The sequence below is a fragment of the Centruroides vittatus genome, unplaced genomic scaffold, assembly GCF_030686945.1.
Source record: "Centruroides vittatus isolate TY-2023 unplaced genomic scaffold, ASM3068694v2 scaffold_576, whole genome shotgun sequence".
Lineage (NCBI taxonomy): Eukaryota > Metazoa > Arthropoda > Arachnida > Scorpiones > Buthidae > Centruroides > Centruroides vittatus.
The window spans coordinates 1,151,541-1,168,388 of NW_027122713.1; the positions used below are offsets into that span (position 1 = coordinate 1,151,541).

Genomic DNA, 16,848 nt, shown 5'->3' on the forward strand with positions numbered 1-16,848 from the left:
TTATTCTACGTTTTCTTCTTCCTTTTCAATCCTCAAACAGATTTCACCAAACTTATCTACACAATTTTTTTTTATTAAAAAAGTACTGAAGAAATTTTAAAAAATCAAATAAGTTGTTTAAAAAAATAAAATAAAATAATTAACTTTCAACTTTTATCAATACTTTAAAAAAAATTAAAAAATTATGCAGAAAAACTATATCACTAAATCGATCCTAATCCATAATCGATAAGATCGATCAATCAAAAATAAAAAATAATAATTTTTTTTGAATTAAATCTAATAATTTTCGGCAACTTCTTAGACATAAAAAAAATTGTTTTAATATTCAAGAAATTGCTTACAAGATTTAATTTCGTTTTCTATAATCGAATTTCTCTTATGAAAAAAATTAGAAAGAAAAAATTATTATTTTTTTATATTCTTTTTTGTAATTCTACATCATTAATACAAGAAAAATATTAAAAATAAAAATTAAATTCCCGATTTTCTTAGTTAAAAAACGGTTAAAAAGTAGATGATATATATTTTCTGACCGATTTTTTGATAGATTTAGTGAATAGAATGCTGTGCAAAGTCAGCGAAACCGTATATAGTTGCAAGTGAAGTAAAAAAAATCAGGAAGAAAAAAAAAACCGTTTACTAAGGTGAAGTAAACACGCAAAAGTGCTGTTTGTAATTTCTTCAGCCGAAAAAGTAATCAAGAAATACGTGTTCTAGCAAGATAATATTGTGAGATGAATGTTTCTCTAAATGCTTATTCAGCTAAAAATCAGCTTTCATTAAAAGTTTAACCTTTACCTTTATAAAATTTAACTTGTTTTCGGTAACATGTTTTCCTTTGATATTGCTCCTTTAAAATGATGATTTTAATCTATTGTTTTTTGTTTTTTCTTCTCTTGAATGAGGCATGAATCTCTTTTCATTTTTCTTTCCTTCTTCTTCTTCTTTTTTTTTAAGTCGAATTTTATAATTTTTCGCTTTGTTTTTGTACAAAATAATCCACTTTAGAGTTACAATTAAATATGCACAACCACTAATTCCAACAACAACCGACTATTCCCGTACAAATTCGTCGAAAGAACTCCTTACGAACAAACAGACTTGTAATTAACAAAACCTCCGAGTCAGGAACAAGTTCATACACCAACACGTAACTTCCCACGAGAGAGTTAGTTAGCACCTCGATAACGACGATCTCCCTTGATCCGATCCGATCCGATCACCTCCGATACGATCACACCCCGATCCGAACTCCCGATACGAGCTCGATCCGAGCTTAAATAGTCGACGGCGTTCGAACCCTGCTCCAATCAAATTTGAATGTTCCCGCAACGGCCGCCAACGGTCACTTCCCGCCGGCCAATCGTCCGATGGTTGACGATTCGAAACTTAACGGTTCTTCCCACGGAAGTTCCTAACGGTCGTTTCCAACGGCCGATCCTAACGACTTTTCCGTTATGACAGTTCGTTATAACAAACAGGTGGGAATCGCGCGTCTTGGCGATTCCATACCTTACACCTCCGCGGCCAAGGATCAAACTGAGCTTAGCCCAAGCCTGTTTGATCCAACAACACTCAGCAATTTTACAAATGTCCGTTCGTGCGGACTGACCCTTACCTCCGGTACAACCGGGCAAACTCGCTATCACCCGCGCACAGAGATGCCTCGCGATAGTGTAGGACCCCTTGGATCCCCGAGACCTATCCGCGCGGGTCCCCCTACGAGGAGGTCGTCCCCGTCGCCTTCGGCGCGTCATCCGGTTTTGTTGGTCACCAGATGTCGCTCGGCCCTTCTCACGGAATTTGGGTTTCTTACCGCGAGCTCGGTTGTGCCCGTTGTCCGTCGTTTTCCGGACCGGCGATATGCCTCCCTCCGGACTTAGCACGTGTGTGGGTAGTTCCGATTGGCCACTGGCCGCGCCCGCCGTGGCCCGAGACCTCCGGGTCTCTTCACCTCTGTGTTTTCTTTGAACCCGAGTGACGGTCGCCAAGATCACGTTCGCCTGTTGCCCAATCAATCCGGCCAAGTCGTCCACGGAATGACACTCCTTCGTAGCATCCAGGGGCTTATCCCGTGTCGCATTCGGTAACCCTAGCAGCGGTTCGCTAGTTTCCCCGATCGCTCGTCTTTGGTCATCGGCGTGTTGCGCCAACTGAGTCGCGCCTTCCCGGCCGATATCTCCCAAGTCGATTATTTCCCCGACGCCACAATTTTGACCCTGAGGCGTCCCAGCTACCCCATTCTTTACTGCTCTGACTCCCGGCCTCCCTTCATCAGCGTCCTCGCCCTCCAGTTTCCTGTTCGCGGCGGGTCGTTCGCTTCGGCTATCCGATTCGCTACCGGAATATCTCCTCGCAATAGGAGTCACGTCCCCTGCTTTATTTTGCTCAGACTGCGCCCTCCGCTCACACTGGGCCGTGCGCTGCCGCCCTTGTGTCTGGTCCAGCGGTCCTATGACCATCCCCCGGTTTTTGTCGTCGGGCGGCTCTCGTTTAACCCCCTTGCTCGCTTCCACGAACATCCCCGCTACCGCACTTAAAATACTCTGCTCCTCAGCTAATTCCCTTTTTCTTGCCTCGGAATCCGCTTTCTCTCTCGCTTCTACCAGCGCTCGGGAGTCCCTTTCCGTTAAGAGGGCGTCTGTCGCTTTCCCTAACTTGTTGGTGATCGCACACGTCACCCGTGCCGATCCTGGCGTTTCTTCGCGTCCTTCCTCCCACAATCCAAGCGGCACTGACGCTACGCCTGCCTCTACCTGGTGACCGAAGGCTCCAACGAGTTGGCTTTTCTCCTTCGTTCCCGTCACCGCTTTAGGGACCCATGACTCCCTTAACCCCGACGCTTCCGTTCCCGAAACGTTCTTAACTGGGGGACCATTTCTGCCGCTTACTGTCTCAGCTTCCTTCAGCGACCTCCCGACTTCGGGTTGGATATTATGCACTGCCTCCTCTCGTCTTGCCGCGACTCCACTAGGCTCCCTAATGTCCCGGTCTACCTGTGAGCTGAGCCTACTTTCTACTCTTAGCATGGGGACTTTGGCCACCCTGACCCCAGCGGTTCCCGTCCTCGATCCGGCTACGTACGTGGGCCTCCCTTCTCCCCGCATTGCCTTGACCCGATCCTTTGCTTCCCCGCTCCCCGGTGGGCAAGAGAGTTTGGACGCTCTCACCTCCACCACCACGCGGTCCGCTGCCTTGGGTCGCATGCGTTCGGCCTCGTCGTCTACCCGCCTATCAGGACACCCTCTTTTCTGCCGGTCAGTTTCCCTTGGCCTATCCCATTCTACCCGCGGCCTGTTTCCCGACGAGCTTGTTCCATCCCCGAAGTCGCGGTTCCCCTCGACTTTAAGTCCTTCGGATCGTGTTTGCTGTTCCTGCCGCTTCGTATCGTCTAATTTTCCGGTGATCCCCAGCCGTAACTTAAGTTGTTCTAACTCTATCTCTTCCCTTCTCACCTCTGCCTCGATTTCCGCTCTTCTCGTCACTGCTGCCTCTGCTTTGGCCCTGAATTTCGCGATCCTCTCCTTGCTCGCCGCCTTGATTTTCGCGATCTCGGCCCGTAACTTACGTGCTTCGAGTTCACGACTCGACCTGTCTGTCCTACGCGCCGTTCCCTGCTCGTCATCCTCCCAGTCCCTAGCATCTAGCTGCCGCGGTTTCGCGCGTCTAGGCATCTCTGTGTGCTAGCGAGAAACAAATAATTTACCTGGGTCTAATTGCTGGTGATGCTCTGTATGTACGTCTGCTTCTCTGTCGTAGCTCAGTTCTTCCGATTCTTTGGAGTATAATCCAGGATAATCCAACGTAATCCAAAGTATCCAAAATATCCTGTCGAGACTGCGCCAGTAATGTTCAAAATAACCACTCAGTCGGTTTGACGAAAACACAAATTTTATATTTACAGTAATGTACAAAATAATCCACTTTAGAGTTACAATTAAATATGCACAACACTAATTCCAACAACAACCGACTATTCCCGTACAAATTCGTCGAAAGAACTCCTTACGAACAAACAGACTTGTAATTAACAAAACCTCCGAGTCAGGAACAAGTTCATACACCAACACGTAACTTCCCACGAGAGAGTTAGTTAGCACCTCGATAACGACGATCTCCCTTGATCCGATCCGATCCGATCACCTCCGATACGATCACACCCCGATCCGAACTCCCGATACGAGCTCGATCCGAGCTTAAATAGTCGACGGCGTTCGAACCCTGCTCCAATCAAATTTGAATGTTCCCGCAACGGCCGCCAACGGTCACTTCCCGCCGGCCAATCGTCCGATGGTTGACGATTCGAAACTTAACGGTTCTTCCCACGGAAGTTCCTAACGGTCGTTTCCAACGGCCGATCCTAACGACTTTTCCGTTATGACAGTTCGTTATAACAAACAGGTGGGAATCGCGCGTCTTGTCGATTCATCCTTGAATGAGGCATGAATCTCTTTTCATTTTTCTTTCCTTCTTCTTCTTCTTTTTTTTTAAGTCGAATTTTATAATTTTTCGCTTTGTTTTTGTCGAATTTCTGTTTCGGTTTTCGAATTTTTTCTTATTAAATTTTGTACAATTTTTCGCTTTTTTTAATATTAAATTTTGTACAAATTTGGCTTTTTTTTTAAAATTAAATTTTGTAAAACTTTTGACTTTGAGAATTTTTATTGACAATATCTTGTATAAATTTTATTGCATTTTTCTTATAAGTTTTGCTTTATTTTTAATTCTTAGTTTCATTTTTATTTTTTTGCTTTATTCTTATTAATTTTTTAAAATGTTTGGTTTAATCTTTTACGTTTCTTTACTTTCTTTTGTTGAAATTTTTACAATTTTTATCTTTTTTTTTTTAAATATAAAATTCTATTTTTAAGTTTCTTTGGCTTTATTTTTCTTCAATATCTTTTAATATTTGAATTATTTGTTTGAATTTTTAGCTATACTTTTACCGAATTAGCTTCAATTTTTCGAATTGTTTACTGAACGTTGTTTTAATTTTTGACTTTATACTTTATCTAATTATATTATTATTCTTATTATTTTTCTATCGGGTTTTTTTCTCTTTTAATTAGTTTCATTACCTTAGTTTAATTGAATTTTTAATTATGTTTTTATTCGAATTATCTAATATTTTGCTATAATCGAATCGAATCATTTAGTTATTAACTGTGTTTTTCACAAAATAGTTTGAATTTTTGTCTATAGTTTTATGAAATTTGAAAATGTTTCGTTTTGTTTTCTTTCCAATTCTTTAATTTTTTACTTTTCCACATTATTAAATTAATTATTTTAATTTATTTTTTTAAATTAAAGTCATTGAATATGTGCTATATTTTTAATTTGTTTTAATTCTTGATTATATGCTTCAATGAATTTTGTAAATTTCTTTATTTTTTCGATCTAATTTTTTTTTTTTATCTTTGACTTTATTTTTCTCACAATTCTTTGAATTTTCACTTTATTTTCATTTTGAATCGAATTCTTTGATTTTTAAATCGAATTTTTTGAATTTTTGTCCATTCTCCATCGAATTCTTTAATTCTTTATTTTAATTTCTCTCAAATTTCTTAATTTTTCTTTTATTTGTTTACGTTTCAGACGTGAAAGTTTCGCCTTTTAAGAAGCGGATAATTAATTTTTCTTATTAATTTGGAAATTTTCAAATTAGTTTTTTACAATTTTTTTCTTTTTAATTTCACTCAAATTTAATATTTAAAAGCTGTGTTTACCTCAGCAGTTTATTATTTAGAGGCGTGCTTCTACTTTTTATTTAACACATTGTTTGATGAAGTAAAATTGCCTAGTAAATTTACATGTCTCTAGAACAGATTCGTTTCTTCTGTTGTTTTTTGTTTTTTTTTTTTTTTTTACTGTAATTTGAATTTTAAAATTATTTATTTATATTTTTTAGGGTAAATTTCCAAACGTTAATTTAATTAAACGCTTAAATTATGCATCATTGAGGTGTTTTTGTGCCTGTGAGAATAACATTTAATTTTTATTATTACAGTAGCACGTAATAGAAGCAGAATTTTTGTTAAACGTGTTAAATTATCATTTCCAAATTTAATTTCTTTTTGTTACTAAGGCAGTAGAATTCTTCACTAAGTGTTTAAAATCGTAAAAAATTATGTTCAGGACGTTTATGGATACGAATCCATTTAGTTTTAATCAGTGGTTGACATATATAAACGGTGCTGAATCAATTTTCTGTTTATTTTAATGCCTTAATATGCAAATATTATTGCTGTAGTAGTATTTATAACGCAGCTTAATGTTACTGTAGAAGTATTTTTATTATTTATTGCAGAAATTCCTCGAAATATATTTGCAAATTTAAGCAGTTATTTATAACTGTAACAGCAATTTATAGTTGTAAACACTTATCGTGTTGCCTTATATTACTATAATTGTACTTATCGCAGTATAGTGGCTACGAAACTTTCATTAATGCTACATTTTTAAAATTTATTATATTGTTATTGTAGCAGTATTTATCATTTTGGCAGCACGTATTTGTAAACATGTAAAAATAATAATAATAATTGTAACTATAGTAGCATTATTATTTATTTATTCTAGAACAGGTTTCGAAATTTCTTTGTTCCTCTCATTTTGCAACAACAACAATATTTATTGCTTTGTCAGCAAAATTTTTCCAGACATTTATTAGAAAAACTTGTGACAATGAAGCATAAAAGTTGTCATTAATGTAGCACAAATATTTCTCTATACATATCACGTAAAATTTTCAATTTGTAACAGTTATTACTGTAGATTTATACAGATTTTCTAACATATAAAATTAACTAGAACAGGTAATTGTAACTATAACAGCATTTTATTGGCACAAATTACTATCGATTATACTAGGGCACTATTAAAAGTCTCTTGGTTCTTCCTTTGTTACAGAAGCAGTATTTATTGCCTTTATCTGGGCAATTATTAAAATAATCCCTAAAACTTTTTACTAAAGTAGCAACTGTAGTACTGTAGAAAATCCTAAAACACTACATTTAATTATTACAATAGTATTTGTTAGTGCTACAGTTTCAGATTTTAGTACTATATTACTATGTTTTAATGCGTTTAATGCTAAACTCTATTATTATAGTAGTACAGTCAAACCTCCAAACAACGTCCACTGACGGGAACATAAAAAGTAGCCGTTGTTCAGAGGACAATACTACAATATCAAATATTGTTGCTACAATAATATTAGCATGAAAATTCTGATATTTGTTACTAATAAATTTTAAAACTGTAGTAACACTAACAGCTTTGTTTTAATATACAGTATTAATTTTAATATTTTATTATTGTAATAGTATTTGATATTGTTTCACACCACTATTAACTGTAGTGTTAACAAATTATTTGATACTTTAGTGTTGTATTTTAATACCCTAACACAAAAATTTTGTTTCTTCAGCAGCACATTTTACAATTAATTAATACTGTAGTGCTGTATTTCAACACTGCAGCAGCATATTTAATCGACACTTTATCAATTTAATTGACCTAAAACTAGAAACTGAACAGAAGCTTAGAAAATCGTATCTAGAGAATAAAATTTATTTTTTAGATATAAAAAGAGAAGAGGAGGAGGAAGAAGAGGAGGAAAATCTTTTTCTATATAACTTGTTTCAGGAACTTCTACACTTTCTTCTACTACTAAAAATTGTGTGGGGTTATTTGATTTAATCATAACTCAGAGTTGACATCTGTGTTATATAGGATGATGTTGAAAGTGGAGTCGGTAGTGACGTCAAAGAGAATCACACCAGCTATATCAAGCAATTATGTGTCACATCGTATCTCTTATGTGGAAATGGTTTTGAAGAAAAACTTTATGGACATCATAAACCTGCAGTCAGCAGGAAATGAAAGGCAGTAATCAGAGAATTGATTGGAGCTTTTATTACTGTAAACGTACATACGACGATAAAGAGCATTACGTTTATGTACGATACTACAACAGGTGTTAAGTTTTCGAACTCTAAAAATTAACTGTATCTTTCAATAATCTGTTAAATATCACGTGAAAATACGTTTGGTTTCCTTTAACAATAACAAGAATTCGCTTTATTACTATAGTAGTATAAATGTAGCTACGTTACATAAAACATACCCTATGCTTGTAGGTTGTAATGACTTTAAACTGTTTAAAACAATTGAAATGTTATTTATTACTGCTTTCTGGTTAATGTTTTAACCGCTAGAGTATAGGCGCTGATAGTATTTATTTACTGTTTGCTTTTTATGAGTTAAATAGGATTTATAGTTGATTCCTATTTAGCTGACTGAAATAATGAATTTAAACTGACGGTTTTAGTTAATATTTTGATCGCTAGGGGATAGAAAGGCGCAGATAATATTTTGTTTACTAGTGTTTTATTTTGTTTTTATGAGTGAAATAGAAATTATAGTTGGTTCTTATTTAGCTGGCTAGTAACGAGTTTAAAACAATTGAAATGTTATTTATTACTGTTTTAGTTAATATTTTAACAGCTAGGGGTAGAAAGGCGCTGATAACATTTGTTTACTGGGGTTTTTTTTTTACTTTTTACGAGTTAAATGAACTTATACTTTGTTCCAATTTAGGAAAAGACGACTTTATTGCTTCTTGCTTTGATTATTATTATTATTATTTTAGCAGCAGAAATACAATTTTTTTTCAGACGAAATTGCTACTACAGAAAAATCCATATAATATAATCGAATTTTTAAGTAAATATATTAAGAAATTTAACTTTAACTAACAAGTTTACAATGTCCTCCCCGTTCAAAGCCCCATTGAAAAAGTTTAAATATTTGCAGGAATGTTTTATAATAATAATATAGTTTGTCAGGATCAGTAGAGGACAGTAAAAACGAGACAGTTGCCACTAGAGGATTTATATAGGAAGGGATAGAAAGAAGCAAAACCACTTTAATAGCTACTGGTTGCTATTTATCAAGCTCGATCTAATTCCTTGCTTGAAGTGAGAGAAAGCCAACGGCTGTCTCACGTCACTAGCAGACAAATCCTCTTTAAATCCATCCAAGATCTGCTGTGCAAAGTGGACAGGAGGTCCTTTTGTTGGTCGTGTGGTTAAAGCTTCTCCAATCGTCTCTTTGTGTACTACCTTCTTTGTGCCAGCTGATGTTATTATCAAAGTAACTGTGATTAGCAGAGATGTCGTCCCACTTCTTCCCTTCTACCCAATGATTTACACAAATCGTTAAAGACCAAGCATTTTAATTGAAAAACTTTATGGTTAGGTGGGAATTAAATCTTTGATTCCCTTCCATCCATAAAAACTTTAACACCTGGCTTTAACGCTTTATTGATAACGGATACTTTACTATGATCCTTAACAGTTATTTACTCGAATTGAATGGATCCGTGTGGATTTATAATTAACTTCCTTGGAATTAAAGTGAAAATTTATTCGATTTTTAGTGAAATGGATCGCTTGGAAACTTTAATAAATGTTCGTTTAGAATTTAATTCGGTCCAAATTTATGTTTTTTTAAATTATTTATTGTTTAAATAGTTTTTCCCCCTTGAATAAAAAGAAAATTTTTATTTATTTCTAGATTTTGTTCTAGATCTAATTTTAGATTTCATTATAGATTTCTCTCTGAACATTGTTCTAATTCCTATTTTGGATCCTATTCTTAATTCTATACTTGATCCTGCATCGTGTTTTTCTTCCTACTTTGAGTATTTTTTAGATCCTACTTTGAGTTTTTTACACCCTATTTTAAGTTTTTAAATCCTATTTTCAAGTTTTATTTTTTAGTTACAGTTTTTAAGATCTTATTTGATGTATTTTAGATCCAATTTTGAGTATTTTAGTTCCTATTTTAGATCCTACTCTAAGCGATCGTCCATAAATTACGTAACACTACTTTTATATTTTTTTAACTACGGTAACGTTTATAACTCCGGTAACGATTCACAACGCTGTCTCACATTCACCTCAAAATTACGTAATGCATATCCTGGATCAACTCCCTTAATTGTACTAAGGAATAACATACAGTACGGGATGCTGAACGTTACAGTATTTTATTAATTACGTGTGTAACACACAAAGTATTAACAAACAGTAGAATTCTCTACGCTATACAGAAACAAGTCATTCTGTTACTCAAGGATTGAGATCCTATTAAGTAACGTCTTTGTAAACAACCTCCTGTAACGCATCGTAACGATTATCGTCCATCTGTATTACGTAATTTATGTGTAGCCTTTAAATCCTATTCTGGATGCTACTCTAGATTCTCTACAGAATGCTAAGACCTAGAGTCTCTGCTGTAGATTCTATTTTGGATCCTGTTTTAGATTTTTATCTGGATTCTTTTACATGTTGCTAACTCATCCTAAAGTCTGCCATAGATTATATTCTGAATCTTATTTTAGATTCTTCTATAGACTCTACACAGAATTTTATACAGATAGGATGCTCCTACTCTATATCCTATTTTGGATTTTATACAGGATGCTATCCTGCTGTCGATTCTATTTTGGATTCTGTACAGGACACAATCCTAGAGTCTGCTCTGGATCCTACTTTTAAATCTTTGTCCTGAATCCTTTAAGAAGCCACTTTGCATCAATAATATAACACAGCAGGATCCAAAATATAATAAAAAATTCAATACTGTAAAATTAAAATTTAATTTAATCAGAAAAAGTTCATCCTATTCCAGAAAAAAATATGTTTTTTTTATTTCTTTTATGGTTGTGAAAAAATTTATATATATATATATATATATAAAAAATGCATTAAACAAATATTAATTCTACTACTTCCAAACCTCAAAAAATTTCAAAATTAATTAAATTTTTTAAGTATATAAAAAGCATTTTAAAATAATTACACTATTATCAGATAAAGAAATAGAAAGTACGTCTGTTTGTATATACTTAATTTTTTTCTTATCATAGAATAAAAAATTGGAGAAGAAATAACATATTGTCAATTGAAGCACGCAAAAATAATTCTTAAGATCAAAGACTTACTGATCAGAAAACACAGCCTAGAGGTAGTGGATTTTCTGTTTATACAGACCCCTCTATTTCTTCTGGCTTAACCGTATGTATTTTTGTTACTGCAGATAAAAAGTGCTATAGAAAAAGACAAAAATAATAATAAAAATATATCGTCAAAATAGGACAAAATCCAATTTCTTTCCTGATATATTTATAACAAGGGTCTTTTGTTTTATATATATGAACAATTGTGTTACTCATTTTCATCCTCCTGAATATAAATCAGCTTTTTAAAAATATCTAACATATATAAATATTAATGTAAAATTCTTTCTTTTTTCTTAAGATATTTTATATATTTTCTAACTGTATTTTTGTTATTTAGAGTAAACATTTTTAAATATTTCGGTCTAAGAATCTGTTCTTTTATCTGTTAAAACAGACGGGGCTAGATTTGCAATTGTTGGGCCCTAATACAAAAGAGGCCCTTCGAATTTTGTTAAATTTAAAAGCGTGGGGCTGTAAGCTGTAGCTGTATTTGTGTGTAAATCTGTCAGCATATCATTTGGCCTTCTACTGCCAAATCTTATATGCTGATCCCCATCAATAGGGGTCAGCAGGTGGGACTTCTTAAGAATATGATGGTTGTGAGTTATATATAGCATAACATAGGCCCTAATAAGTTATATATAGCTTAACATAGGCCCTAATAAGTTATATATAGCATAACAAGAGGCTCTTCAAATTTATTAAGTTTAAAAGCGTGTGGCTGTAATCTATAATTTTGTTTGCGTGTAAATCTGGTCCTGTCAGCATGGTATTGGTCTCATACTGCCAAATCTTATCTGCTGATCCCTATGATAAAATAGGGATTAGAGGTAGGACTTAGTAGTCACGTTATGGATCTGAGTTATATATAGCATAACATAGGCACTAACATACAAGAGGCTATTGTAATAGTAATAAATTTAAAAGCTTTCCTTTAAGGCCCTAAACTGAGCTTGTTTAAATTATATGTAAATTTGGTCCTGTTAACAAGCTATTTGGTCTGGGTCTCATATTTACGAAAGTAGTTGCATGCTATCCATTTTACTATAATGTTTTAAAATGCTGTTTTGTGGTTTTATGTGAGGAGGCCCCAAAAAGTAAGTGGCCCTCTCTCAATCTCTCGGGCCCTGAGTAAAATAATTCTTGTGATACAGATGATAGTTAATTCTAAAGAGGTTTCCTAAATCGTCTAATAATAAAAAAGTCATTCTCCTCCTTCTCCTCCTCCTCCTCCTCATCCTCATTTTCATCTTCCTTCTCCTCATCTTCATCATGAAGTGAATATACTCGTTGGACTTGCAATTATCTAGCTATTCAAGTATTTAAATGTAATTATTCAATTTAATATTTTAAGTAATTGAATATACCTGAATAATTAATTAGATATTCTATTTAATTATTCAAATATAACCATCTAATTGGGAATTCTATCTTACTAACTGCATCTAATTAGCTAGTTAATTGAATTTTATATGTTATTAATTGGGATATAGCCAATTATTTATCTTGTTAACTAAATGAGTACCCTACATAATTGTGTATAACTATTTAACTAATTAGGTATAACTATCTAACAATTTTTAATGAGTTAATTGAGTTATGTAATTAACTGTAATTAGTCGAATATTCTTTATATATAACTGAGTATTCTAGTAAATAGCTTAACTGGGTATAACTAGTTAACCAATTAGTTATCTTCATGTACTATATGGATGTATATAATCTAATTAAATGGTTATTCAATGTAATTGTATAATTATCTAACTAACTAGGCATTCTATATAACTAATTAATTGTATATTCAACATAACTAGTTATGCAGCTATCTGCAGTTAACTGGGTAACCTACAAAACTAACAGGATATAACTGTCCCGCAGCTATCTATAATTAACTGAGTGTTATATAAAACTAACTAAATGTAACTCTTAACCAACTAGGTATTTTATATAACTATAACTATATAACTGGGTGAGTTATGCAGCTAACTACATCACTGCATCTAACTATTCTACATCACTAATTTTTTTAACTAGCTAGCTATTCATAGTTAACTGTGTGTTCTACCTACCATACTTAACTGGCTACTTTATATCTACCTAATTAACTGAATATTTTATATAGCTAACTACAAAATATCATTCTACTAAGTAGATATTCTATCTAACTGACTGACTATAACGTGCAGTTGTAGCTTATTAGAGGATTACTAAATTGGAAAAGTGGAGGAAATTTATTAAAGAGTAATTTTACTGTGTATTAAAGTTTAAATATTGATATAAATTCATTAATAGTATCAATTTTATAATCCTGATACTCGAAAACTGTTAACTTTCTAAGCTGGAATTTTATAACATGATGTATCATGATGGAAGAACGTTAACATTTAAACTAGTTAAACATTAAAAAAATAATAAATAAAAATGGCAATTTTGTTAGGTTTTTCGATAAGCAAACATTCATTTAAAATGGCAAAACTTTAAGAAAAGACAAAGAAAAAGAGACAGAAAGACAGAGAAATGTATCCACTTCTCATCTTAAATAATTAAATAAGTTTTAAATTAAGATTTATTCGACTATAAAATAATCTTAAATAAGATAATAAAACCTAACAGAATAAATAAAATATTTAAATAAGATTTTCGAAATTCTCTTGTGCTTTTTGATAACTTTTCTAAAAGTTTTATTATTAAAAGATTCTCTCTCTGTCTCCCTCTCAAGCTCTTTTCTCGTATGTAAATAATAAAAGCATTTAGTTAATGAATAAAAGCAGTAAGTTTCTATGCTTTGTAAAGTATTCTACTTGATCAAAATGATTCAGAAATGACGTCAATCCAGTAAGTAATTATGAAATTTCACTTCACCATCTTTAGAATTTCCTTCAAGGCTTTTCTCCAATCAATTTTCAACTTGAAGGACACTTTCATTCTTTAACAATCCATAGATTATATATTTATAACTAATTAAGGTTATAATGTTTAAGAATTTTCTCGAGATTTATCGATATTTTTGGCTTTTTCATTCAATTTTTCTAGTTTTTAAATATTAGCAATTTTATTTCTTGAATTAACTGAAATTAAAATGAATTAAGCTTTTTAATTGTAATTTTGTTTTCTAATTATTAAAATTTTCATCTTATTTGATTTTGTTTTACGCTATTTTTAGAATTTATTTAATTTAAATAATTTCATCTCCTTAGAATTTTAACTATTGTTATTAAGCTGAAATTTCATTTTATTGTTTCCAATTATTCTTTAGCTACAACGTCATCATTTACAAGTACTCGAGTTTTTTCTCGTTATTTAAATATTAAGCATTTGCATCATTGTTTTCAACTACTCTTTAACTGTTTCATCTGTCTTCAGTCACTTTTCAGCTCTTGCACCATTGTTATATCTGCTCTTCAGCTTTTTCCTTATTGTTTCTACCTACTCTTCAACTTCTGCATTATTCTCTGCTTTTATTGTCCAGATTTTGTATCGTAGTTTCCACCTAATTTTCGTTTTTTTCACCATTCTTTGAAGCTATTCTTTAAATTTGCATCGTAGTTTTCACCTACTCTTCAGCTCTTACAATATCTTCTGCAGCAATTTCCCAGGTTTTGCATCATTATTTCTACCTACATTTTACGTTTCTGCATCATTTCCCGCAGCTATTCTTCGGCAGTTACATTCTTCTCTGCAACTATTTTCAAAATTTTGCATCATCAGTTTTACCTATTCTTCAATTCCTTCATCACCCTCCTCAGCTATTCTTCTTCTTCAGCATCATTTTTGACAGCTACTGTTTAACTTTTCATCACAATTAGCAATTAATCTACAGCTTTGACATCATTATTCACAATTATTCTTCAACAGTTATATGCATTACTCTTCAGCTTTATCCTTTAGATTCACTTCTATTATCTTCTCTTATTCTAGTGATGAAGACTCATTTACATGAAATTATATTTAAAATTTGTGTAAATATTTATTTATTTTATTCAATTTCACTTTCAAACCATTTTCTTTATAAATAAAAAAATCTTATTTTTGTTTCTTTTATTGTTTATATTTTTCCTCTAAAATATTTATTTTATTTTATTTTTTATGCTGTAAATATTTACCAGATTATTCAATATAAAAAATTTTATTCATTAAATTGAATAGTATAAAAGTAAAGTTCTAAATAATATAAGAGAATTTTTATAAATAAAATAAAACTTTGTTATAATCTCATTTATAAATATTCTTATATAAAATATTTTATTTTTTTATGTTTAAATTTCTATTTCTATTTAAATATTTTATTATTATTTTATTTTATTTTTTTGCTTTGAAAAACGGCTTCGTTTGTCTGTGTGTCTGTCCTTAAATTCCTTCGTTGACCTGAAATTCTAAAGTTAAATTTTGTATTCGTCTTGTATGCTTGCACATCTGTCTGTCTGCTTGTCCAAATTGAAGATAACTCATAAATCAAATGAGCTAACAAGTAGAGCTTCTGTACTAATCGTTCGTTTGTTTGTCTGTGTGTTGATCTATTTTTAAAGGTTATTTTAAAATGAAATGGGCTGTTTGTCTGTCCGCTGTTTTCCACAGATTTTAAATAATAAAAGAGCTGCAGAGTTTGAATTATTTATTTACTATGCTTATCTATCTGTCTGCTTGTCTGTCTCCAAAATTTGTCAAAAATTCTACTGTTTAATCAATTAGAATTATATATACATTTTATATGTTTTTCCATTCGAACGTCTGTTGGTCTGTCCTCAAGACAATTTAAGAATTATATAATTGAATACAGCTTTTCATTTCTAAATCGAACGATCTGTTTGTCTATCCTTGTGATTTATTAAACGAATGAAACAGCTACAGAATTTAAATTTTGTATATATTTCATTTAATTTTCTATTCGAACATCTGTCGGTTTGTTCTCAAAATTAATCAAAAATGAAAGAAGCCAGAGTTAAATTTTTTCTTTTGTTTTTATATACCTAATCACAGTTCTGTCTGTTTGTCTGTCTAAAAAAATAGAAAATAAACTCATATCCTGTTTACATTTTAAACTCATTAAATAAATTAAATTATTCTAAAAATATATATAAAAATTTTAAAGGTTATTTTAATGAACCTTTGTACTTTCATCAAATTAACGATTTAAACTCGATACTGCATATCATTTGTCCAATTAAAACTTATTTCGAAAGGTCAAAGGGCATTTTCAGATCAAATTTCGTATTAAAAATAGTTTTAAATTCAGTTAAATTTAAGAAATTTTTAACGAATAGTTAAATATGATCAATAAAAAATGAATAAAAATTATTTTTATTGATGAAATTTATTGCTTTTTTCATTGATGTATAGAACATGTTATTGGGGTATACATGATATATATTTTCACGCTTTTCATAAATAAAATTCATTTTTAAAAATTACAGTTTTCTTAAGTGCCCATTACGTAGGATATAATGTCAAGAAAAATTGATATAAATCATATTTATTAGTAGAATACATTTCTGTTTTCTTTATTGTATGTAGTATATCTTCGTGATATATTATGCTATATTTGATAATCATACCATAAATAATATAATTAAAAAGAAACACTTAACTTTTGAGTGCGCGTTATATACGAGATGACATCTCAAATTATTCATAAAAACTATATTTATTAGTAAAATTAATTTCTGTTTTTATCGATATACAAAATATATTACCGAGATTCATTCAGATATATTTGTTTGATGTATCATTAAAAAATTATGTTTAAAATGTATATCTTACAAGGTATATTATGAGAATTTTGTACATTTATCTATGGGCATATCAACGTACGTGTGTTT

The 16,848-nt window shown here is 32.1% G+C and overlaps 1 protein-coding gene across 1 annotated transcript; it reads right to left on the reverse strand.

Annotated features, from left to right (window-relative positions):
- Positions 1-3,677, reverse strand: LOC136989451 (uncharacterized). The gene is made up of 2 exons (XM_067287604.1): positions 1,820-3,677; positions 1-56 (listed from the first exon to the last, which is right to left on the reverse strand). Exons 1-2 carry the CDS (start codon positions 3,675-3,677, stop codon positions 1-3), a joined length of 1,914 nt encoding a protein of 637 aa, XP_067143705.1.
- Between the last annotated feature and the right edge of the window lie 13,171 nt (positions 3,678-16,848).